Below are 27,718 nucleotides of genomic sequence, written 5' to 3' on the forward strand. Positions count from 1 at the left end.
AAACATCCATTTGAATCCATTTTTTGTCCCTTGGCCTACTTTATTATGTGGCCAAGTCTTTACTCAAATGCCCTATGGAGTAACCTCTTTTTGATCGAATGGGTTCCCAACCATCGAAGTCATGGCTAGAATTATTTCATTCATAAGCCCCTAAAAAAATTACAAAAGGGCCGACATGATTCCAATTAATATTCAGGGGTTCGCTTTTTTTTTTTTTTTTTTTTTTTTCATTTCACTTTTTCTCAAAAACAATTAAAAACTTTCCAAATTGCCGTTGTTCAAATTTGGGAAACCTGAACAATCAAAGAAATTTTAGTAATTTAACCCTCAAAAAACCCTCCAAATCACTAAAATACTCATGTTGGTTCAAAGTTACAAATAAAGAACACATTATTCAAGATTCCTAATGAAGAGTAATTAGGACCTAATGTCATTTAACACAGGCATTCATGTATTAAAAAGATAAAAAATACCCCTAATTGTTTCTCATTAGAAACCATAAACGTGTTCTCTAACCCTAAATAAGTCACTTGGTTGGGACCTTTTGAGGTCAAATTACTAAAATGTTTATGTTTGTTCATGTTTCTCAACCCCAAACAAGAGAAACTTGAATTTTTTTTTTTTTTTTTTAATTACCTAAGTGAAATGCCAATAAAAAAATAACACCTCGATTGTTAATTTGGATTATTTGGGCCCTTCAACAAATTTGTAAGGGTTTCCCCCTTAAATGGTATTTTCCCATAGAAATTCATCAATACATTTTATATTTAGTGGTTAAATGGTATTTTCCTTTGGAAATTCATCAATACATTTTATACTTAGTGGTTAAAGGAGTTAAAATTTGGATTAGGGATTTTTTATATTGTTCTGTACTTTTGTAGCTTTAAAATAAGGAAAAAGCTTATATAAATGCGAGGCTCTAAGCCTTTAAAATAAGGAAAAAGCTTATATAAATGCGAGGCTCTAAGCCATCAAATTATAGTGCACCTCAAAAATTCATTAAAAAATGTTTCAATGCTAAAAAAACCCTCAATTTGATCATCTCAACCTCAACCTCAAGATGTATCTCAACCTCAACCTCAAGATGTATGGATATGAAAAAAAAAAAAGTTTTCTAAGTATTAAAAATAATTCATCCTATAATGTATTATCTAGACCGTCAATTTTCAAGATTTTCAAATGCTCAAAAATCTATTCGATCTATACTATTTTTTAATTTTTAAATTTATTGTTAGGGATATAAAAAAAAAAATTCAGGTCATCATATAGATTGGGGAGTTTTTATATTGTTATGTACTTTTGTAGCTTTAGAATAGGGAAAAAGTTTATATAAGTGTGAGACTCGAAACAATCAAATTATAGCGCACCTCTAAAACTTCATTAAAAAATATTATTTCGATGTTGAAAACCCTCAATTTGATCATCTCAACCTCAAGATGTATGGACATGAAAAAAAAAAAAACTTTCAAGTATTGAAAATAATGCATCTTGTAATGTATTATCTAGACCGTCAATTTTCAAATATTCATATATCTGCTCAATCTATACTATTTTTAAATTTTAAATTTTATTATTAGAGATAAAAATAAATTTTCAAGTCATCATAAAGATTCTAATATTAAAACAACACATTATGAAACTATTTAAAAGTTGGCCTATTCTGATTGTTTAGAGCCTCGGCCTTATACAAACCACACCCTTCAGGGTAAACACATGCCCTGAGCCACCTTCAGATCATCATGTGTCAAAAAACTGCCTATTAAAAATTCTAAAAAAACAAAAATGAACTACGCAATAACTTTCCAAAAGTATGAGTCACGAAAAAATTCCAAAAAAAAGAAAAAAGAAATACCCAATAACCTTCCAAAAATATTGAGTCACGAAAAAAAATACAACATTAAATATTTTTGGGAAATTGAAAATGTAAGATGCCATGTTTCTGTTCCTATCAATTAGTATTCACCTTTACTTGTTAGATTCATCCAAGCTACAAGAGGAACTAAAGTATCTAAAAAAAATTAGAGGAATCGCCTTGCTGTGACTTACTTGTAGAGAACTTGGCAATTATGATACAGCAAGATTGTGACCAAAGTCACTATCCCAAGCAACAGTACCTCTCCAGTCCATATAGTCAGCTCCAGTCAAATCCAATTACGAGTACAAAAACAGATTTCAAGGGTCAGCTAACAAATAATCTCACAATTAGTACTGAGGCCTTAATCATGTCTCTTGGCTCTTCCATTCATGCCAACCTTCTCCAGCCTCTTTGCACAAAACATCTATCATCCCATCTAAAAGAATCACCTCTACGTTGTTCAAATAAACTTCACCCTAAGGCCGACCAGAAACAGTGAAGCACCATTTTTCTCTATTCCATCCCCATTCTAAAATGCAGACCAGCTAAGGTGAAGTCTATGTTTCTCCAATCCATCTCTAATGTAGAGAACTTGCCATACCCAGCCACTCGTATCAAAAAACTATTGATTAACTAACCAAAAGTTAAAAACCAGACAAATATTATAGGTAGACTAGTAAAGGTGAAGCTCTTCGTTTCTCCACTCAATCTCCATCACAGAAAGCCCCTCACAAGAAGTCGTGTATGCTCAAAACTTGTTAGCCATCTGAGACCTGCAAGAATCCGTCTCCCACAAAGCCACTACCCAGACACATCCTCCAAATCAGAAACAAGAAGTCCATCCCTTTCCACTTCATTTCCACTAGGACCTACATAAGACGAGCTCTGCTCACCCGCCAACTTAGTTTTCAAAACCTCAACCACATTATCCACAGGGCATCTCTCCTCTGAGTCCGTCGCTGAATTTTGACAAAAACACTCAGGCCATGAATTTGTATAAAATGATGCGGGTGGAACCCTCTTACGGAGCCCACCAAAGTGTGTCCCACTCATCACCCGTCTCACCCCCACCTCAAACTCCTCACTTGTCAATCGCCCCTTTTGTCGATCGATGAATAACGGTGCAAGAGCCTTCCTGTTGGGCTGGATGGTGGTTCGAAAACCATAGTATAGGCGGTGGCCCATGAGGTTGTTGGCAAAGTTGCTAGGCCCGTCATAGGTGGGCATGAAAACATCGGAGAGGAGGCAGACCATGTAGTCTACGGCTGAGCCCATCAGGCCCTGGCCATCCTCATTCATGATCGCCAGCTCTTGTGGGGTGGCCACAGTGCTGCGGTTCTCGAGGTGAGGGAAGAGGGCTCTGAATGGGTGCATGAATCGCTCTCCACCAAAGAGCTCGCCAGCAGCCAGGTATATGTGCGTTGAGTTGTCAAAGCCCATTGAATGCAATAGAAGTCCTACCTGAGATGTGTGCGTGTGTGAGAGAGAGAGAGAGAGAATCAATTGAAAAAGAAGGGGCATTGGTAATGCAAGTGAAGTAGAGAAAAACATTTCAAAAGAGGAAGAAGCAAATTGTAATCTCCTGGACGGTGTAAAACCGACAGTGTATTGGGTAATCACCTTCCAATCAATGAATCACAGAGCCACCAGAACATGACATTACCCCATTGTGGGTCTCACTCTCTTTCTGCCACCATCTGTTCATTGGATGCTGATGACCCAATAGACTATGGTTTTTACATATCTGCCGGATTCTAACATTCTCATACTTTTTGGAAAAGAAAATTGAGGACATCTTTTACACTAATCACTGACTAATGACTGACTAATGCTCTTTTTGAGTAAGTTGACTTTTGTATTAATATGTATAAAGAGGGTACAATCAAAGAGTAGATACAAATATAAGCAGAACCAGAATGGGTGCCCTGTCTAAAAACCCCACAGGGATCAAAAAATGCTCTACAGCAGTGGTAATGAGAATGTAGGAGGCAAGCTTAAAAAAAATGCCTGCAGTCCCCTAGGAGGTGTTTGAGGATAGATCATGCTCTGGCTAGCTCATCAGCTGGCTTCCCTATGGATGTAGGAGTGGCAATGGACCCAGACCCGACCTGGGACCTAGCGTCCAGACGAAACCCGAGTCCGAGTATGGGTCCAAAAATTGGACCCGGTGGGTCGGGTCCAGGTCCAAATATTGGATGTGAACACTATTCAGATCCGAGTCCGAGTCCAAGTAGACCCGACCCGGACCCAACCTGAATAGTGGTATTATTTAAATAATATTTAATCTATAATAGATTAATAATATTTAGACAAATATAACTATATGCTTTTAGTTATAATATTTGAATAATACATGTATATATTTAGCATAATGTTTAAATATATTTACTATATTAAGATATACATTTTGTTTTGGGTTTGATCGAGGTCCATGTCACAGTTGGGATCCAGGTCCGGGTCCGGGTTTGATAACTTCTGGTCCAATCGGGGTCCAGGTGAAGGTCCGATAACTTCGGATCCAGTGGGGTCCGAATCATTGCCACCCCTATATCGATGTGTCTCCAGGAGACCCTAGCACTGCTACAAATGTGAGCTATCTCCACAAAAATGTGGTCTAGTCTCCATAGGCATGGGGCTACTCCAGAGACCCAAGTGATGACGTTTCTAGAGTCTACCTCGACCATTAACTGGGTACTCCACTCCATGTCAATTTATGAAGTCCCTTCAAGAAGGGTGATAGACTCCACTGTGGTGGACTGCAGAACCAATTGGCAAGGAGAAGGATAAGAGATTGAAACCTTCATAATCTCTAAACATGCCTCCAACGACTGAGGGCCTGGGTTGCCAAGCGAGCAACCATCAAAATTCAGTTTGATAACCCCAAAGTCAGGCGGCCTCCATAGAGAGGCACGGGGAATCGTATGGGCTCTGAGATTCAACAAGGTCTGTAGGTCGGTGAAGGAGTAGTTAGTCCAAAGTTTCTGATTGCGGGCCCAAAAGGTAACAAGGGATCATCTCTTTTAAATAAGAACAGAGCAGGTGGCCTTCTCTCCTTTGAAAATCCTAATATTTCTTTCTAATCAAATGGTCTACAGAATGGCTGAGATGGAAGCCCTCCAAAGGAGTTTTCTGGGTTGTCTCCAAGGGGTGAGAAGGCATGCAGAGAAAAGACAAGGGACGGATTAACGGGTAACCCACGACCAATTGAAGAGGAGGAGCATGTCCGTCCACAAGGCCATTGCAACCTTGCAATGTAGGAATATGTGCTGATTTGTCTCTTTGGCTTTTAGGCACATAGTGCATCTATTAGGTTAAGCCTCTGCGTGGCAACTGTCCAATCTAAAGGCCCTCTCATGGGGAGCAATCCAATTAAAGAATTGGATCTTGGGAAGAAAGAAGGAACACCATGCCTTTGCTGCGATGGATCGAGTTGTCAAGGTGGGGATAGATTGCAAGGAGAAACAGCGGTAGAATGTGACAAAGAAGGTGCCTGAGGAGGAGGGAGACCGTATGATCTTGGCATCCCCTGAGGGTGGGAGGTAGACCGAATGGAGAAGGGCCAAAAGTTCCAAAACTTGGTCATGCTCATGGTCTGCGAGAGATCGGCAGAAGTTTGGGTTCCAGGATCTAGGGGAGTGAGAGGTGGCAAAGCATCAGCTACAGTTGAGAAAGGGTCGCCAATTAGGAGGAAGGGGGACAGGAATCTGAGGGGGGCCCACCCAGGCCAGGTATCGTGCCACAATCTGACCCTATAACCACTTCTGGGTGAGTAGCGCACCTGGTTGAGGAAGGGTTGGCAACAATGAAGAAGAGACTGCCAAAATCCAGAGATGTTTCCCCCCATTTTGCATGAGGGAAGCCATGCATGGTCTTCGCGGCAACACTTGCCTTTGATAACATCTCGCCAGAGATCGTTGGGTTGGGTGGCATAGCGCCACCACCATTTTTCCATCAAGGCAATGTTGTTGGATCTGAGGTCCTGTAACCAAGACCCCCTTGAGCTTTGGGTCAGCAAACCTTGGCCCAGGAAATGAGGTGGAACTTGTGATTTCCTTCGCTCGCCAAAGGAAATTCCTCATTAGCTTTTCCAACCTAGCTATTACTGCTGCTGGCATATAGAGAAGAGACATTAAAAAGAGGGGAATGTTAGAGAGTGGCCTTAATGAGCGTCACTCTGCCAATAGGAGATAAGAATCTCCCCTTCCAAGTAGCCAATCTCCTTCCAATTTTATCTACAACTGGGCTCCAATGTTGGACTCTGGGTATAGGCCAAGACGAAGTGGGAGACCGAGGTAAGTGGATTGCGGTGTATCTACAGCACACCCCCATCGATCAGCGAACGTATTAGTAGAGGCTTGGTCAAGACAAATACCCATCATCTTCATTTTTTCCAGGTTAATTTTAAAAGGATTGTCTACAAAGAGACCATTAATCTTTTGTACATGGAGGTCACAATCATTCTCAATCATTAGATGTCAAATTGGATGACTTCGGGTGAGTCACGAAGTCCAAGAATTCTTTTTTGGAACTTCGTGTCTAATCAATGACACTGTTATAACCACCCATTTTGTGGTTGTGACCTCCTTGTACAAAAGATGAATGGTCTTTTGTACACAATCTCAATGCTAAAATCCATAGCAACCTCGAAGCATCGGAGAAAAAGCAATACGTAGTGTGTTTCTTGCTGAGAGGCCTTGCAAAATATATGGGTGTCATCAGCGTATTGGAGGTGGGAGATCGAGGGGCCCGACCTACCTATTTTAAAACCAGAGAGGAGACCCACCCTGTACATCAAGGAAATGGAGGCACTGAAGGCCGTGGCCACTATTGCAAAGAGGAAAGGTGAAAGTGGGCCTCCTTGGCAAAGACCACGTGACGCTTGGACCCTTTGGGATGCCGTTGATAAGAAATAAGAACTGAGGATTGGAAATTCACCCTTGAATTCATTTGTGTCAGAATCCCCCTAAAACTATTATGAAAAGGGTTTCATCGAGAACACTCACATCAACATGTTCATAGGCTTTTTCGCAGTCTAATTTAATAACCAAACCGGGAATTTTGGAACTGGACTGAGTGTGGATGCATTCATGGGAGATTAAGGCCCCATCTAGAATTTGACGATCCTTCACAAAAGCTCCTTATGAAGGGGAGATGACCCTCCGAGAACCGACTTGAGCCAAGAGGTAAGAACCTTGGAAAGGATCTTGTAGAACTATTTACATGGTAATAGGCTTGAAGTCCAAGTTCTTCAACACCCACAATTTTGGAAATCAAGGCTATGAAGGTGGCATTCATAGCATTGTGGATGGTGGCCCTAGAGTGGAATTCTCGAGGAAAGCCATGATATCCAATTTCAGGGTGACCCCAAAGGACTTGAAGAGAGAAATAAGAAAGCCATCGAGACAAGGGGATTGTCGCCACTAATGATATCTAGTTTCATTAATCTACAATATCAATTTATCTTTTAAGATAGGCATTGTTATATGTCATTTTTGACATACTTGTATCCCCAATAGGCATAAGGAGAGAGCCAGCAATAACCTGGTCCTGCCGGTACCTAAGGTACCGCCAGACCATGGAAACACTGCAAAATAAAACTAAAACTAGGCAACCTCGGAAAGAGTACTACAACGGCTTCAAAAGGCATGAACAAGGTAGTTTGGGATGCCCGAAGGACGCTCGCAAAGTTTCGTGACATTCCAACAAATTTTGATATGATCAGAACGAAACTTAGTTCACAAATCCAATTCCTATCATGCTGAAAAGGGACCTTATAACTACAAATTAAAGGGTGGGTTTTACACTATTTCGGTGCACCCTTGGTGAACCAATTTCCATTTTGGAAACTGGGTTTTCATCTCTCAGGATGATTTTCAAATGCTCATAACTCACCCATTTTGAATCAAAACAAGCTCAAATTCGGATACGAGCTAAGTCTCGACGACTCGGTCATTTTGACATATGGCACGTGTCATGACGTGGCCCGAGAAGAGAGAAATTCTAGAGAGAAGATGAGCCCAAAAACATAAAAATCAGGATTTTAAAAGAAGACATCCCATACTTCGTGAAGCCATAATTTGAGATCCAAGGGTCAAATCGTCGCAAACATAGGTCCGTCGCAACTGAATCGCAAAGGGCTACAATTTGGTATAATTTTTGTGCTCAATTGAAGACCAAAGAGCCCAAATTTCAAGGTTGAAAATGGCAAGATTTTCCAATCGCCGGAATCACACTTTCCAACGACTTCCCAAATTGGGAATATGCTCAAACGGAAACCAAATCGGACGAAATTTGGTGCAAAACGATAGTGACAATGTCCCCTTTAATTTTGATCAAAATAAGGACTTAAAACATCGTGGATCACACTGGGATTGGTGGTCGACGTATATGGACTTGCCCGGATTTTTGCCCTTTCATGAAAAATCCGTTTCAAAATGATCAAAAGGCATCAAAATGTTCGTGATAGATCAAGCATTGATTCTACGACGATCGATTGCCCGAATCACCACTGTAAGCGTCCAAAAAAACTCCCGAAGTCTAGCAATGGCAAGAGGTATTTTGGTAATTTTGTCAAAAAGGGATTTTATTTTAATTCCATTAAATTGTAATTTTTCACAATTTTGCTTAGTTTTGAGCATGCCACCCTTGTTTTGTGGTTGCTCTATATAAATGAGCTTAAGTCATTTGTAAACTAAAGTTGGGAAGCATAATAAAAATTGGGCTCTTGCCCCTTCAAGTCTTTGATTAGGCATGGCTTCCAACTTCAAAGGAGAGGAAAGAGAAAATTTTTGGTAGAGAGAGAAACTACCCCTTGCAGCCCAAGCTCATTCTCTCTCCGCTCCCTCTTCCCTCTCTTCTTTCTTTCTTGCTCTACCCCATTTTTCCTACACGCAAAACATATAGGGCTGGCCCAACCAGCGGCCTCGTTCCCCACCTTCTCTCTTTGCTTCTCTTCCCTCCCCTCTCTTACACGCAACTCTCCTCTCCCAGTGTATCTCTCAAATTCTCTCTCTCTTATACGTAAGGCCTACCCCTCAATCCTCCCTTATCCGCTCCCAGAATTATTGTCTTCCTCTCCATCCACTCGTATCTTACAACTCTCCCACCTTCTCTCTTTGCTTCTCTTCCCTACACTCTTTCACACGCAACTCTCCTCTCATATTTTCTCTCTCAAATTCTCTCTTACACGTAAGGCCTACCCCTCAATCCTCCCTTATCCGCTCCTAAATTACTCTCTTCCTCTCCATCCGCTCATATCTTACAACTCTCCCATTCGTCCCTAGAGTCAGTCTTGTAACCGCCCCTATCTTGCAACACTCCCTTGTCCACCCTTATCCCCTTTTCTTTGCATCCGCACCCTTATCCCCTAACTCCCTATCCGCCCTTTTTATCTCCCCTTTTTCATGCACAAGTACGCCCAGTAGTCCATCAACTCCCAAAAGGACTATCACCTTCAGTGACCCATCACCCTATATGACTCACCATTCCCAATGGACTACTACCACCAAAGGACCATTTACACCAACAGTCCATTTCCCCCAATGGATTATTATGCTATCCCTAGTGAGTCACCAATTCCAGTGGTCTATCTGGTCGATCTACCTCAACAAATCAACATCCCAAGTAGACCGACATCCCCGACGGGCCACTACTACCAATAAACCATCACATCAATGGTCCATTACTCCACTGAGCCATACCCCTAGTGGTGAGTCGCCACCCTCAGTAGACTGCTACCCCCAGCAGTGCAAGTACACATTACCCTAGGGAATTTTTCACATATCATAACCCATTGGTCCATCTAAAACCCCAGCAACGAGCAAGTGTGAACCGTTTGTCACCTTGCAAAGGCCCATTGCACCCCCAGTGGTGTCCACTTCCCCAATAAAAGCCTCACTCATGGCATCTGTTACCCCAGTGAGCCTTATGCAAATATGATCCCTCTGTCCTATACATTGTCAAGGAAGAAGGATCTCTCTAAAAAGAAAAGAAGTCGGGCATGATGAGGACCGTGACGAGTAAAAGTGAGAGCTTCAAGCAGACATAGCCACAAAGCTATGAGCAAAAATGCCAAAATAAAAAAATTGGGCATGGTGAAAACCCGCAAGGGCGCCATGAGTAAAAATGACAGGCGGGCATGGCCATGAAGCCATGAGTAAGAGTGTCCTGAAAACAAGAAAACCGGGCATGGTGAAAACCCAAAAGGGCACTTTGAGTAAAAATGGAAATTAAAGGTGGACGTGACCTCAAAGTCAAGGGTAAAAGAGCCTCAATAAAAAGAAGTCGGTGAAAACCATTTTTTTGACGCCACTTCTATCCAGTTCAGGTGAAAACCCGAAAGGGCACTTGGACTAATAAACAGGTTCATGCAGTGTTCGACCAAAGGCGACTTCAGCTGATCACATCAAAAGTTTGGTGGTTTAGGAATCAATACCCCTCGTGGGTACCTTACCGTCAAAACCAAAAAGAGCTTAAGAAAATCCAACAGCTTGGGTTTAGCATGGGCAAAAACCCCATGAAGATCAGAAAAATCATCAAGATGGCAAGTCATGATAGCCATTTGTGGAAGAGATTCTCCAATCCAAGATGTCAGCCAAAAAATAGGAAGAACATGTTGACAGCCCGAGATAGAAGTTCTCATGAGGCACCAGATTGGCTAACCCAGATCGATGCGTTAGTTCCAAGGGTAACCATCTTAATTAAGGCATCCATTTTCGACAGGTTTAGACTTCCAGGACAAGCCACCAAAAATCCCCTGACTAAGCTCGGTGCATTGGCTGTAAGCCCCCCAAAAGAGACCGTCTTACTAAGGCATCCATTGCCGACAGGTTTAGACTTTCAGGACATGCCACCAAAAAGCCCCTGACTAAGCCCAGTACATCGGTTGTAAGCTCCCAAAGAGACACCCCCTGTGTCATCAGTCCAAATCCTGGTGAAGCAGTTTTGCGCCCCATTAAGGGTTCTCCTCGGTTGTCTATCCAAACCAAGATAGACAAACCCAAGGTTCAGTGTAAACGGGGAAGAAAGCCTCTTAGCCAAGGCACCCCACCACTAGCCCTTCAAAAGACAGAGTTCAGTGTAAATGGGAAAAGAAGCCCTTAAGCAAGGCACCCCACCACTAGCTCTTTAAAGAAAAATCTTACGGATTGGGAAGGAAGTCTCCACGCAAGGCCCCCGACTGCCAGACACATATGGGTTTTTATAGCATTGGGAATGAAGCCCTTAAGCAATGCCCCCAGTTGTCGGAACGAAAAATAACAACTACATCGGGAGCAAGCCCACCTAGGGCACCCACTAGCAAGTTCATTAGGAGGTGTTGTTGAGACGGAACGGTAAGCCCTTCCACAAGACACCCAGTCAGCACACTCTCCCAGGAAACGGATTCCAGTGGCATTGGGGCAAGGCTCCCAATCGCCAGAATCCACTTCAGTCGCACCTCTGGGAATAAGCATTGCATGGTCTCCTCCTCAAGGATCGTGCTGATGCTGGTGATCGAGAAGAAAAAGATTGTTGAGAGACAACAAAGGCGTCTTAGTAATGATTCAAAAGATGAACTTCGACGAAAATTTTTATTCTGAATGCTACACTTCTCGCTTCTCTCGAAGAGTAGCATTCGGCGATACAAGTTGTTATATGTCATTTTTGACATACTTGTATCCCCGAGACGTATAAGGAGAGAGCCAGTAACAACCTGGTCCTACTGGTACCCAAGAAACCGCCAGACCATGGAAACACTGTAAAATAAGCCCAAAACTGGGCAACCTCTGAAAAAATACTAGAACAGCTTTAAAATGCATGAAAATGGTAGTTTGGGATGCCCGAAGGACACTCGCAAAGTTTCATGACATTCCAAAAAATTTTAATATGATCAGAACGAAACTCGGCTCTCAAATCCAATTCTTATCATGCTGAAAAGGGACCTTATAACTACGCCCTATTTTTGAGGCTTCAAAACAGTATCAGACCACCGCAATTGGATCCGAAACGTCGAAAAACCCCCAATGACCAAATTTGGGCTCAATCGGACCTTCTACCTTCTAGGACCCTGCTGGGCCCAAATTACTATTAAAGGGTGGGTTTTACACTATTTCAATGCACCCTCGATGAAATGGAAACTGTGTTTTCACCTCTCGAGGTGATTTTCAAATGCTCATAACTCACACGTTTTGAATCGAAGCAAGCTCAAATTCGGATACGAGATAGGTCTCGACGACCCGCCCATTTTGACATATGGCACACGCCATGACGTGGCCCGAGATGAGAGAAATTATTGAAGAAGATGAGCCCAAAAACATGAAAATCAGAATTTTAAAAGAAGACATCCCATACTTCGTGAAGTCATAACTTGAGATCTGGGTGACAGACCGTCGCAAACATAAGTCCGTTGCGATCGCATCACGAAAGGCTACAGTTAAGTATAATTTTTACGCTCAATTGAAGGCTGGATAGCGCAAATTTCAAAGTTGAAAAAGGCAAGATTTTTCGGTCGCTGGAATCACACTTTCCGACGACTTACCAAACTGCGGATATGCTCAAATGAAAACCAAATCGGACGAAATTTGGTGCAAAATGATAATGACAATGTCCCCTTTAATTTGGGATCAAAATGAGGAGTTGAAACATCGTGGATCGCACTGGATTAGTGGTCGAAGGTTATGACTTGGCCGAATTTTTGCCCCTTCATGAAAAATCTGTTTCAAGACGATCAAAGGGCATCAAAATGTTCATGACAGATCAAGCACCGATTCTACAACGATCGATCACCCGAATCACCGATGTCAGCATCCGAAAAAGCTCTCGAAGTCTAGCAATGGCAAGATACCCCTCATGGAGGGATGGTTTTGTCATTTTCTCAAAAGAACTAGGGATATTTGGTAATTTTGTCGAACAAGGGATTTTATTTTAATTTCATTAAATTGTAATTTTCCACAATTTGGCTTAGTTTTGAGCATGCCACCCTTGTTTTGTGGTTGCTCTATATAAGTGAACTGAAGTCATTTGTAAACCAAAGTTGGGAAGCATAATAAAAATTGGGTTCTTGCGCCTTCAAGTCTTTGATTAGGCATGGTTTCTAACTTCAAAGGTGAGGAGAGAGAAAATTTTTGGAAGAGAGAAACTACCCCTTACAACCCAAGCCCATTCTCTCTCTCCCTCTTCCCTCTCTTCTTTCTTTCTCTCTCTACCCCTTTTTCTCTACACGCAAAACTCAAGGCCGCCCCAACCAGTGGCCCCATCTCCCCCACCTTCTCTTTTTGCTTATCTTCCCTATCCTCTCTTACACGCAACTCTCATCTCCTATTTTCTCTCTCAAATTCTCTCTCATACATGTAAGGCCTGCCCTTAAATCCTCCCTTATCCGCTACTAGAATTATTCTCTTCCTCTCCATCCGCTCATATCTCACAACTCTCCCATCCGTCCCTAGAGTCACTTTTCTCTCTTACACGTAAGGCCTGTCCCTAAATCCTCCCTTATCCGCTACTAGAATTACTCTCTTCCTTTCCATCCGCTCATATCTCACAACTCTCCCATCCGTCCTTAGAGTCACTTTTCTAACCGCCCCTATCTTGCAACACTCCCTATCCCCCCTTATCCCCTTTTCTCTCCATCCGCACCCTTATCCCCTAACTCCCTATCTGCCCTTTTTATGTCCCCTTTTTCACACACAAATACACCCAAGGCCACACCTGAGAGCGGCCCCAGCTTCCCCCTCACGTCTCCCTTTCCTTTGCCCCCTTTCAATCTCCCCTTTTCACATGCACGCCTAGGGCTGCAGCAACCTGCGGCCCCATCAATTTTACTTTGTTTCCCTCTCTCTATCTCGTCAAATATTCCAAGCCCGCACCTAGGCACAGGCCCGTCAGCTTCACTACGTCTTCCCATTCATTTTTTCCCCCTTATTGCATCCCCATTCCTTCTTTCCCCCTTATTGCGTCATAGAAGCCCAAGACCGCACCTGATAGCAGCCCGGGCTCTCTTCTCTCATCTTCCTTTCTCTTTGCATCTCTTCCCTATCCTCTCACAAATCCGGAGCCGCACCTGAGAGCAGCCTCAGCTTATCTTCTCCACACCATTATTTTCTCCCCCCTCTTAGTTTGTTCACGCTAATCCTAACCACTTTCTTCACACGTCCCTATTCTCATGCACACCCCTACTCTCAGGCACGCACCTAGTCCCTATCATCTCTCACCCATGTACGTGCCTAATCCATATCATCTCTCACTCTCATCACTCTCTCCAAATCTATTTCACTCTCTCTTCTCATAAATCTCTCAACTCAACCTCTCTCTTTAAATTTTCTCTCTTTCTCTCTCTAGATCTCACCTCTTCTCTCTATCCATCACGCCACCTTTCTTTCCTTATTTCTCTCTCAAATCTCATCTCTCCCTTCTTCAGGTACCTCGCTTATCTACAATCTTTATCACTCCCTAAATTTTCTCTTAGCTCTCTCCTTTCCTCCCAATCCCTTGAATGTCTCCCTCTCCCTCACGAACTTATCATCTCTCTCTACTCTACATGCCTCTTTCTCTCTTTCAAATATTTCTCTTAGCTCTCTCCTAGTTTGTTCATTCTCCCTCTCTCTATCCATCACGCCACCTTTCTCTCTCTATCTCTCTTTCACATGTCTTCTTCTCTCACGACCATCCCCCTTTTTTTCTCTCTTTCGTACACATAAATCCTAACACTCCCAATCCCTTGAATCTCTCCCTCTCTCTTACACGTACCTTCCTCTCTCCCAAATCTCATCTCTTACCCTCACGCCACTATTTTCTCACATTCTCATTATCCCATGCACCACAAATCCCTCAATTCTTCCAACCGTCTTTATCTCTCTCAACTCTCCTAATAAATCATCTATCTCTTTTAACTTTCCCAATCCGTTGAATTCATCTCTCTCCCTCATGTACCTCTCTCCTCTCCCTCACGTATTTCTCTCCTCTCCCTCACGTACTTCTCTCTCCTCTTCCTCAAACCACTTGTCTCTCATTCTTTCTCTCTCAAACCTCTCTTACACGTAAACCTCTCACACACTCACTCATACACTTGCATCACACACACTCAAACACTTACATTACACACGCTCACTCACACACTTACATTACACACTCACATTACACACTCTCACTCACACCCTCATACTCACACTTACACTCACAATCACACACACTCACACTAACACTCTCACAATCACACATACTTGTATCGCACACTCACAATCACAAACACTCACACTCTCACGCTCACACTAACATCACGCACACTCACACTCTCATGCTCACACTCACATCATGCACACTCACACCTCACCCTCACACACTCACTCACACACTTACACTCACAATCACACACACTCACACTCACACTCACACTCACACTCACACTCACACTCACACTCACACCCTCACACTCACATCACACACACTCACACTCTCACCCCACTCACACCACACACGCTCACACTCTCACCCTCACACTCACATCACACACTCGCGTACCACACACTCCTATCTCCACTCTTTTACGCACCCCTTTTACACACTTTCACTCGCATTTCACCCATCTGCACCTACACTATCTTGAATACGCATCCATCACCCTCTAACCCTTACTTTAGACTCCAAATTTACCATATTACCAATAGGAGGAGACCTCAAAAAGTATATCCCAAAGGCAATTTTTAGTGTGTGGATCCAAGTGCTGCGTAGGAAAGCGAGGGAGCCGAATTCAGAACACGCTGCAAAGACAGTCGGAGGGCTTTCGAGATGATCTAAGAGAGCAAATCGCCCGGACGTGTCCCCCGACCCAACACAGCAAGGCAGGTGCTCGAGCCCTTTTTTGTTGATTAAAATCTCTCTTTGTGTTGGTTCCTATCCGTACCACAAGGACACGTACGCACATGCTCGTGGGCCCCGCAGTTGTTTGAAGAAGGATTCCTCCGACCAGGTCACCCCTACATTCAGGACAACGAGAAATTAAGCCCGACCAGGCATATTTTCCAAGCAACGGCTATTTGTAAACCTTCTGAACATTCTAATCATTCCAAAGATGAAGCCACAATTCACAGTCTAGTTATCATGGTCATGGATATCAGGATATTCCATCCAAGGGGTCAATTCTGCTCCGAAATGTTGCTCCTCCACGATTAAACTTCGGAATGGCAATCCTTCCTATTGGGGATCGAAATCCTAAGTTATAAAGGATCCAGGTTCCCTAGCATTATAATATGATATAGCATGATAGTATAGTATGGCCATGTAGTACATTAAAGTAATATAGTATAGTATTATAGTCTAGCAGTGTGGTATAGTATTGTAGTATATAATATAGTAAAAATGATATAGTTACAGTTGTATGTCGTAAATAAATAGAGCAGTATTATAGTATAATAGAATATAGTACATGTTATGGTTTTGGAGTATAGTATAGCTGTATAGGAAAATGTTTATACAATACTGCAACCGTAAACTATAGAAGGAAGGTGCAACCTCAAAAATCCAGTACAAACTAGAGTTTCAAGTTGGAAAACCTTCCAATTGATCATGTCGACATCGAGATGTTTCGATATAAAGAAAAAAAGAATTTCAACTCGTATGAAAAATGCATCTTGTAACAAGTTATATGGACCATCTATTGTCTAGATTCTCAAGTGTTTATAGATCTACTCGATCTGCACCATTTTTTAAATCTTATATTTCATAATTAGAGTTGAACATGGATGTTCAAGCCATTTTAAAGTTTTCGACACTAGAACTACATCTTTTGGTAAAATGTAGAAATGCGCCTTACTTGTGCAATACAAGGTGAGCACCTTATACAAACCTCGATACAACTATACTACTGTACTACTATTATATAGCACTATGGTATCATCTAGTAATAAATATTATCCAACTATACTAGTTAAGTACTCTCAGAGGCCTCGATTTTTAGCCAAGCGGAGCTCGATCCTATGGGCGCAACGGATTGGGTCCAAGTAACTTGGACCCAGACCCATCCCGGACGCATGTCGGGTCCAAGTCATTTCATTTGGACTCAAACCCAAGTCCAAAAATAAAAACAATAAAATATTATTTTATACAATATTGAGCATATATACTTACACATGTTTTCTATACTTTATACTCTGACGGGTCGATAGGGGTCCATGCCAGGCCCAAGTTCGGGACCAACCCGCTGGGCCCAAAACATGAACCCAGACAGACCTGATTTTGTCTGATTCGCCCCTGATCCCAGTAACTATGGTCATGGTTGATTGTGAACATTGGGATTATTCAGAACTGTCAATCTCTGGCATTTATTAGCCATCCATTTGTTGAATCCTCGAATTGCATACTCAAGGTCCAACTGGTGACCATTTCGAAGCACCCTAATCCTATGGAGAAAATCTTTCAATAATTTTCCTTTAACAAGCATCAAACATTCTTGTAACAAACGGTACCCCTCCCAGGAGTGGTACTTCAAGAAAACCCGGATAGGTCGCATTTCTCAAGAAAAACAAAAGAAGTGAAATGATGGGCTGAAAATTAATTGAATGTGATGTTTGATGATTCACCTCCTCAGGAGTCAAGGGGCACTTTCCAATAGCTCTCCTTTCTTCAGGAATAAGCCTTTTCTTGGCAAAGTTTAACTCGCGGTACTTTGACAATTTTTTCTGTTCTTCAGATGTAAAAATATCGTAGCACCTACAAAATTTTTAATTCCAAAGCTCAGGAAGTGAATATAGAACCATGAAAGCTTGTTTCATCAATCAATAACTAACATTACGATAAACGACAAATGGACAAAGAAAAAGAAATTCAGACATCATACCTCAACAGAACGTATTATCTATGAAAAGCAAGACTATAATGAAGCAAATGACAACAGCCAAGCCAATATCATCTGGAAGGTCTAAACTTGAGAACTACTAAAGAAAAACAAGTAGAGAATATCCGGTATGCATTAAACAGGTAAAAACAGATAAAAGTAGTGAACTAACTTTCCATTTACATGAATATGGAACTCAACAAAAACTGCCACCAGATGCATAGGCATTTATTGCACAGAGCTTGAAGGACATGGAGAACTGCAAAACTGTAACAGAGCAACAGAATACAAATACCACTTTTCTTAGTAGCAAGAATTTCTATGGTACCATTGTTGTATCCAAATGGATCGCTAGGAGGTTCCCTGACATATTTACAATAAAGGAGTATGAAATGAAGACCACATAATATACTATGCAATCATCCCTTATGTATGAAAGTTATTGGCACGGTCACAGAACCTGATGGCAGGATGGATGAAGGATGTGACCACTCGATGAGCATACCATGGATTAAGAATGCGTTGACACCCTATATGGATTTGAAATGTCTTTTATTAGAGATACCAGACAAGAGTAGAAAAGGAGACAAAACTCCTAGTATCAAACACTTGAAAACAGAAAAACTAATGAGCCAATTAATCCTACATTTACCCACTATGTGCACCACTATATTCACTACAAGATCATCTATTTCATCCACTTCCTTAAAGAATATAATGGCACTCCATAAAACCACATTTTGTTAATCTCAGCAAGAATTCCTTCTAACCTCCATGCGAATAGCGCATTACATATGCCCCATTTGATAACATTTAAAAGAACAATAATGCATGACTCTAAGAAATTGCATGCTAGGCTTAAGGTTTCCACTACAAGTTCACAAGCTTTAATTTCCATGTCGAAGCATTTAGCCGCTAAGAGTGCTTGGCTTTTAAAACCTCCCTTCACTACAGTGAATTAAACCCCCAAATCTGCAGGTCTGAAAGATAACTGATATGCAGCATATGCAACTACGTCAGGGTTCTGTTCCTGTTAACAGGTGAAAGTTTGACTTCAACTTGTTAAAGTAAGCATTTGCAGGTTAGACCATCATATATCATTATATTATTGATATAACAAACAGATAGCATTATAAAATATTGATGTCCCAAACATGATAGCTGGAGTCATTTCTTTCATGTAAAACTCAGCATTGCTTAGAGCACATTGAGATACTTTTCTTTCTTCAAAACTTTTTAAAATCTTGTTGGGTATATTTTTCTTCATCGAAATGAAAGAAAGAGATCCAACATGATAGAGAACTGTTATAAAGATCAGTGAAGCAACTGTTACAAAGGTCAATAAATGCAATAGCATAAAAACTCATAGACCGACATTCTTCCTAATTATATAAGCCATTCTATCAGCAAGTAAATTAGCCTCCACAGGAAAGCAAACAATTTGTCTAATGCATAAGTTTAGACTGAGATTATTTATTTTCGTGGAGATCCATCCAGCCTCCCACAAAAAGAGAAACCCCTCAGACTTGATCATAATTAAGGGATCATCCCGATAGACATGCAAAGTCCTTTACCCAACTTCCCAAGCCAACCGCATATTCCATCAACCACTGCCCTTGTATTACTATTGCATTTATGTAATTGCGTTTCTTATCAACATTCCAACGACAACAAGGTTGCCACTATCTTTTCATCACTCCATCAAAATTAAGTATAATGACATGTATTTGCAGTAAGGAATCGGGGTTGGGATTGATAAGTTGGACATTGACAATTGCAATGTTACAGCCCAAGTTCAATTCCCATTGCTGAACTATCCAAAAAAAGAAGACATTACTAGGAGCTGGCACCCACACACAAAAATCAGATCATGCAGCTTCATACAACCCAAAACCATTTCAAGTCACGAGGTCCCCTGTTTCAACATTATCCAGAAATGGTTCCTATGCAGACATAAAATTCACATCTTGTCGGATGATGTCAAACAACTTTCCTAGACTTTACAGTCTTCCTCATACGATAATCATGTTTCAGCCCTTCCAAATCTCAGATGCAAGAACCTTGTACTAAGGATAGCACCCAGTCTAGAACCTCAATCCTCCCCTCATTTCCTAGTTCCTTCCTATCTTAAATTTCTTAAATACCAACATTCTCCTATTCCTACTTTGTTTCCTCCCTCTTTCTACTGTATTGTGCAACCATGTTTCCAATGTGCCAACATGGACCTCAAAAACCAACCACCATTAGGATGATAAACTTCCACTCCATCAGCTCATCCGAATCCTTTATCAAAAAGCGTAAGGTGATAAGTATCACCAAATAACAATCAAAGAAATTACAAATACCTAACTATAGTATCCATCTAGAGTGTGCATAGCCAGCAACTGATCCACCATTTCCTCCATTTAATTACAAAGAATACACATATTTTCCACTATCACCTTCAAAATAAATAAAAGTATATACATTTTCTATTATCATATACAAGAGTAAAAATTTCATCCTAATAGCCTTACCATAAAACAGCAACCATCCAAGGAATAGCTACCCCCAGAACACCAATGGAGTAGGAAAAACATCCCAAATAGCGCCACAATGATTGCCAAATGCCTCCAACCCCCACACAATCTTTTTCTTTTCTTTTTTGACAAGGTTACATAGGAATGGAACTTGATACGTTGTGCTATGAAAACCAAACTTCTACCGTCTTGAACCAAACCAGATTCCTCTCCCACACATTCTTATCCTACCTAAATTCTCTCCCGACCCAGCTAATTCTTCTCGCCCTTATTTATGAAAGACCTTTGGGGTTGGGCATCCAACAAATACCCTGAAGTCATGGAAACACGACTCCACCTTACACTCAGTGATGCAGGGGTAGCAACACCAAGTTCAAGGAAGGTACTTCAACACCTAGACCAACAACTATTTGCCAGAGGCCAAACAGATTCCTGTTTTCCACCAATCCTTAGACTACTTAATCATGTTACTTTCCACAACATTAAGCATTTGTTGCCGCATAATACCCGATTTCTGCACCTTCTGTGTATATCCATTGGTTAAAGGAGTTAAGCAGATGGGGGTGGGCGGACCCTTTTCTTGGGTGAATCAAGCAGCCTGGTACCTAGGCTTTGGAGAAGCCTTAAGGGTGGCGTGATTTCTGCTTTGTGATATATCATATGCCTCGTCTTTGTTCTAATTACTCATCAAGATAAGATTGTTTGGACTTGGGACAAGATTGTGAGGGTCTTCCAATCAGAAATCGTTTTCATATATATTGCAGTGGAGTGTTGATGGGAGGTCCCCAGCTCTCCTTAAAGGAGGTATATCAGCTCGGGGGTGCTTTCAGTCAGCTAGAAATACTCAGAGAGGCCCTTACTGCTTATAGGGCTCCAGTTTCCCAACTACACTAATGTTAGACATTTGAACTGATAACTGCTAACCATCTCCTGATGAGCTGTCCAGTGTAGCCCGGCATTTTTAGGACTTGTTTGGAGCAATTTGGATTTCGTGCAATGTCATCTTCTGTGGAATGCCTCATTTTAGTATTTGACACTTCTAGAAGAAGTACCATACAACACAGAAGGGTACTAAATAGTAGAGAAAACCATGTTTCAAATGTAGTGACATTCAAAAGTTAAATACAATGCACGTGAAATTTATCAAGGTGTTAAAATAGTATTCATAAAGACTGACAGAATTTCATTATGTAGCTTTTTGATATAATACAATAGAAACCACAAACCATGATTCTTGAGGAACATGAAACATCGTGAGTGTCAACTGCATGTCAGACACTGACACAAAGGAACAGCATGACTCTTGAGTAAGTAGATATATTGAAGAATCAACTGCATGTGAAACATTGACACAAATGGATGAAGTAGCAGGAACATACTGCACAGTAATGCATGCATTCCCCCTATTCCAACATACACATCATCAAACATTTATAACTGAAAGCACCCAAATCTCACATGTATAAGCAGGAAAATAGGTGTCAGAATAGTTTATTACCCAGCAAAAGCAAGCATGTCCATCTCAAAACGAAGGTGAATCGCCATGAAGTGGCCTTGAGCACGAAGACGGCTAACAATCGTGCTGCTTAGTTTCATTATATGTGGCTTAAACCGGAGGGCATGGTAATTCACTCTGCATCTCAGCCTTTGATATTCCGGATCATCAATCTCTTCCACAAGCCGGTGAGAAAAGGGAGTGAGGTAGATAGCACCATGCTCCTTCATCTTTTCCAACGCGACAGTCGTGTACCAAGTTGGAGGAGCATCTCTAGGAGGACGAAGCTAAAGCACATAATGAATGTGTGATATTCTTAGACTGAATTATGTAAATTATCATTTCCAAATGAATTCATGCAATAAAAGTTGAATAACTACCTGTAAAGCTTTCATCTTTTTTTTTTTCTTCCCAGCACTTGGGATTTCTGGAAGACTTGCCACAACTCGTACGTCATTCTTCAGAGATTTAATGAAATGATCAACATCATATATACCTGGAAATCCACTGAATGAAAGAAAACTATTAACAATCAATATAAACAGGATTCTCTACTTGCAAAGAAAATAAAGCAAACATCAGAAGAAAATAAAACCCCAATGTAAGCAGAAGGTTAATAAATGTTAAATATTTGTACGATCATAGTCCTTGACAACTCCTTCGAATTATATCTAAGGTCATACTTGTTTACCACTTCCAAAATAGAAGATATATTACATTATCTGGAGAGAAGATGGTAACTGTGCAATGCATACCTATCATCATGCCAGAAGGAATTGGTATCCAGCTCTGGTAGAACAAGTGTAGCATTCATGATCCGAGCAGCAAGAACAGCATTACATATCTACAAGAATGAGCAAGAGTTCTCAAATTTCTTTTTCGTTTATAATTAAAAATTTTAACTTTATATGAAGAACATAAATAACAGTGGTATCTCGTTCTTCTGATAAATGTTATTAGATTATCAGTGACTCAGCTAAATCTAAAGAAACGATTCCCTTTTATTGACAATTGAAATTAAAACAACATACAACAAAGTACACGTGAAATCATTGTACAAAAAAGCTTCTCTTTTCGGTAATCTTCATTTTGTCCTTTTCTGTTATTACATACAACAGAATATGAAATGCATGACAAAAAAAGCAGTTACAATGTTTTCCTTCAGTCAGGCAACTATATAATGACCGAACCATATTAAAAAATTCTGCTGCCGATTGTGAAACAAGAAATGGAAAAACAAACAAACATACAAACACACATGCAAGCACGCATGCACACACACGTGCACGAGTGCGCGCACACATACACAAACAAACTGATTTAACTCTATTTGGCGGCATTATAAAAAACAAATGCAAATATAGCATATCATCATCATCATCGTTATCATAGCCTTTTCCCAATTAATTGAAGTCGACTATAAGAATCCTGGTTCGCCATTCGCCTCTGTTTAAACTCATACCCTCTATGAGTTCATAAGTCCCCGTACATTTTCAGACTACTTCCAACCACGTCCTTTTGGGCGTACCCCTGCCCTTTTCAATCTTTCCACTTGAACTAACTCGCACCTCCTAACAGGTGTTGTACTGAGTCGACGCCACACATGGGCAACCCACTCAAGTCTACTCTCTCTCATCTTATCGCTTATTGGTGCCACACCTAAACTTTCCTGAATGGATTCATTTCGGATTCTATCCCTTCTTGCCTTGCCACTCATCCTTCTCAGCATCCTCATCCCCACTACACTCATTTTATGAGTATATTGTTTTTTGTCTGCCCAAGATTCCACCCCAAAAACAAAGCTGGTCTTATAGATGTCATATAGAACTTACCCTTCAGCTTCATTGGTATACGGCGATCACATAACATTCCAGTTGCACATCTCCACTTCACCCATCCAGCTCTAATTCTCTGGGTGGCATCTTCTTCAATCTCTCTATTTTCCGGATTCGACCCAAGGTATCAAAAGTGCGGTCCTTTTTGTACTTCCTGGCTCTACTCCTATTATTACTAAACAAGCATTCCATATCCTATTATTTAGTCCGGCTAATTTTAAAACCTCCAAAGTTCTAACTTTGTGTTGACGTTGTTTTGAGTCTCATCAATCAAAACTATGTCATCCGCAAACAACATGCACCACGGTACCTCATCCTGCAGGTGCCTAGTTAAGTCGTCCATAACTAAGACAAAGAGGTACGGGCTCAATGTTGACCCTTGATATAGACCTATTGTCATGAAAACTCACTCGTCTCTCCACTAGTTGTTTGCACACTAGTTAGCGCTCCATGGCAAACTTGTCTTTCAACTCTCTCCCTTCCCAGGATTATGTTTGGTTAAAAAGACATTTATCAAAGTCTGAAATCAGAAAGGTAGTTGTTGAGTTAACATGGGACAAGGCCCCTTGCCCCAAAGACTTACCACTTGCCATCTTCCACAAGTTTTGGAACTCTGTCTCTCATGACATTGTAGCCTTCTTTAACGGATTCTACCTGAAGGATCAGATCCATAGAGGCATCAACTTCACCTTCCTTTCTCTAGTGTCAAAGGCCAATTGAGTGGACAAATTAAAACATTTTTGAACCTTGAGCCTCCTGAATTCATCTTAAAAGATCTCAACCAAGGTCCAAACCACCAGACTTAAGACAGTTCTTGGCAAGGTCACCTCCAAATTTCAATTGGTCTTTGTGGCCAACAATAGATCCTTGATGGCGCTCTTCTGGCTAGCAAGGCCATACATTCCAAGTACCTAGGAACACAGCATAGTGTTTAAGTTGGATGGAGAAAAGGCCTGTGACCATGTTGATAGGTCAATTTGACAAAGTCAGGTTTAGGATGGGACTTGCATCGCGTTGGAGGATGTCGATTAGGGTTCTGTATCGAGTACTAAGTTTTACGACCTCAAGGGTTTTGTGTTAAGGGGAACCCCTATCCCTTTTCCTCTTCACAATAATGAATGAGCCTTTTTAAAGATCCACCACAAGACTCCACGATCTAGGTTGTCTAACTGGCTTTAGGACCCATAGAGCTGAGCCCGAGATCTACGAACTCCTATATGCAAATGACACCATCATCTTCTACAATGAATGTCCCCCTTTTGCATAATCTTCATTTGTTCCTTCGAAGCTTCAAGTTAACACCAAGGATAAGGGTTTACATGTCTTTATCAAAAACAAAAAACAAAAATAAATAAATAAAAAAGGCTAACATGTCCAAGACTAAAATGATAAGCTTTAGAGTGGCCATTGGGGAGGTCCAAGCATTGGCTATTGGCATTGTGGCAGTGTTTTAAAACCCGCCGATTGCCAAGCTCAATGACCAATCCAAACAATGAATAGATGGGGATGGAACCAGCTCTGGTAGTGTTCTAAAACCTGGCAATCCAGATCACAACTGCCGATTCGGATTGAGAATGGGTTGGGACAGAACCGGATCTAGGAAGGTATAGATGTCTCCCCCACCCCCCCAGCTTATGTGATGCATCCTTAGTTCCCCCCAAACCCTTATTTATTTTTTATTTTATTATTTATTTGTACTACATTATGTATTGTCGGTTTGGACCGATTTAGATAGATCCAGATCGACGATCCAACAATCCATCACAGATCTATGGGGTGGACGATCCACCTCTCCAATCTGGGTTTTAAAACACTATGTTTCGGGATGATAGGGGTTCCGGCCACCTTCCCCCCTAAACCCACTTTTCTTTTCTTTTTTTCTTTTTTTCTTTTTTTTTTTTAAGTTTATCTAACATTTTCTTAGGATCCCCAAAAACCCCCTTTTCTTAAATTATTTGTCATATTTTACTAGATCACCCGTTCGAACCTATCTGGACCGTTGACATGGATCTATAGGGTGAACGATCCACCCCACCAATCCGGGTTTGGAACCCTAGACTGTGGTAATGCTTACCCTTGTGTACAGGAAAACCAAGGAAGCACATCGAATTTAGTCAAATAAAAGTTCAATAGGTGGCTTATGTCTACTTTCTTTAGGAATGAGGATTACACTAATTAGAGAAATTCTAGTCGATGTTCTTATCTACAAGTCCCCATTCCATATGCCTTTGTCTGTGCCCTCCATGCTTGAAGGCCTTCTGAGAATTCCTCTATTCAAGATCAGACACCAGCCATAACATCCATCACCTCATTAGGTGCGAAAAGGTGAGCCGCCAAAAAAAGCCAGTGGCCTTGGGATTAGAGGACATAAGGAGAATAATTTGGTGGTGGACCTTTGCAGTAGATGACACCCAACTGTGGAAGGAGGCAATCAAGGCAAAATATGACACAAAAGACTTTGGTTGGCTCCCCAGATATGTTCATCTGCCTCAAGGGCTTGGAACAAAATTAGTAAGTGTAGAAATGCCTTCATAAGTATTCTTGGATTCAAAGTTGAAGGGGGCAATAGGATTGGATCCTAGAATGTTCTCTAGGTTAGGGACCAGAACCTAGGGGCTACATGACCGGGTCATTTTTCAGTAGCCCTCACTGAGGACAATATCATTGCAGATTCAATAGAAATGAGAAGGAAACGCGTTATTTAGTCACTGGTGTTCAAGAGGGCCCTCTCGAACTCTAAATGTGGTCAACTTGTTGCCCTCCTTAGTGCTCTCAAAGGGCTTTACATCAACTTCGTGGGTTCTAACTGACTCGTTAGGTCCCCTACCACTTCAGAAAACTTCAAGGTCGCACCCTTCTATGCAACCCTTAAACCCGCTCTTAACTCATCATCTCCCACTTTTCAAAAATTTTGGTGGATCATGGCTCAAGGGAGGGCACTTACAAGGGGCCAACTCCAAAAGAGAGGCTTTCAACCACCAAATAGATGTGTTATGTGCCTTCAAGCAAAGAAGACTATCGATCACCTATTTCCTTTGGGTCATCGCTCAATCAGCCGTGTTGCTCCTCGTTGTGTTTACGTCCCCACCTTTGCCTAACATTGGTTGATTTTTTGGGTTGCCTCGGTTTTTTGCCTCTGTTGGGTGGTGTGGAAAGATAGGCAAAGGTATATCTTCTACAATTTACACCATCCCTCTCAACCTCTCCTCAACCACATCAAAGTGACTACCATCTTTTGGGCCAAATGACCGTCACAATGCAGCAACTTGGGGAATGCTGCCTTCCCAAGTAAACGGTAAAATATCGCACATCTTCCCCAAAGGTCTCAGCCTATCAACGATATCCGTTCCCAATCTGCCCCCCCGCCCCCCCCCCCCCCCCCCCTCGCTCCGTTTGTTCTCTTCAAGGGTCTCTTAACTGTTGACCAGTGCTCCCTCAATAATCCCAGCCCTTTGGGTTTTGGGAGTAGATTGGCCAACAATGAGGGAGACTACTCGGCTAAATCGGTCATACAAAATCAACTATGGCCAAGTTAGTAGCCATCTTGGAAGGCCTCAAGCATTCCCTTTCATTCCTGCTTTGGAGAGATTTATTGTATAGAGCGAAATTAGAGTCTGATTTCTTGAGCTGCGAAGGAAACCGGACACCCTTGGACATTAGCTTGTTTATTCAACCTTATCCATATGTTCATTAGGGAGGCTCATATCACTTTCAGCCATATACCAAAGGAAGCCAATATTGTCGCCGACCTTTTAGCTAAGGCCAATGGCAGCCTATTGTCAATCCACTCCACACCCTAACTTAGTTCCTTTCTTTCAAAATTATGCACCTTTCCTCTACTCTTCTCTTTCTCACTCCTCTCTTTTCTCTGCCTTCTATACATTCTCTCTCCTCTCACAATATATCTCTCTTCTATCTGACATAGCTCCACTTCTTGCGCATGTTCTCTTTCTTTTTCTCCTTCCTTTCATCTTTTCTCTCCTCTCCATGTTTTTCTTCTTTCTACACCCCCTCCCCCCCCCTTTCAATTATGCTTTCCCCTTTCATCCTGCTTTATCTCTTCCACAACTTTGTTATAGACTGTGTGGTTTGTAAGTAGCCAGTTTCTCTCTATTCTTCTTATTTCTCCTCCCTTTTCTTCTCTCTCTCTCTCTCTCTCTCTCTCTCCCCCCCACCCCCACCCCCCCCCCACATGCACGCCTTTTGGTA

At 41.5% G+C, this 27,718-nt stretch overlaps 1 protein-coding gene across 4 annotated transcripts in view; it reads right to left on the reverse strand.

Moving 5' to 3' along the window:
* Positions 1 to 1,849: 1,849 nt before the first annotated feature.
* LOC18430674 (O-fucosyltransferase family protein) overlaps positions 1,850 to 27,718 on the reverse strand; it is a 33,690-nt gene continuing 7,821 nt past the window's right edge. For all 4 annotated transcript variants that reach the window (XM_020665129.2, XM_088870237.1, XM_020665127.2 and 1 more), the window contains 5 exons: positions 22,430 to 22,518; positions 22,055 to 22,181; positions 21,678 to 21,961; positions 17,407 to 17,536; positions 1,850 to 3,316 (listed from right to left, as the gene is read on the reverse strand). In XM_020665129.2, coding sequence (XP_020520788.1) covers positions 2,657 to 3,316; positions 17,407 to 17,536; positions 21,678 to 21,961; positions 22,055 to 22,181; positions 22,430 to 22,518 — 1,290 coding nt within the window. In that variant the 3' untranslated portion in view covers positions 1,850 to 2,656. The remainder of the gene's footprint in view (positions 3,317 to 17,406; positions 17,537 to 21,677; positions 21,962 to 22,054; positions 22,182 to 22,429; positions 22,519 to 27,718) is intronic.

Source organism: Amborella trichopoda, chromosome 6 (assembly GCF_054954075.1).
Source record: "Amborella trichopoda isolate Santa Cruz 75 chromosome 6, AtrichopodaSantaCruz75HAP2 v2.0, whole genome shotgun sequence".
NCBI lineage: Eukaryota > Viridiplantae > Streptophyta > Magnoliopsida > Amborellales > Amborellaceae > Amborella > Amborella trichopoda.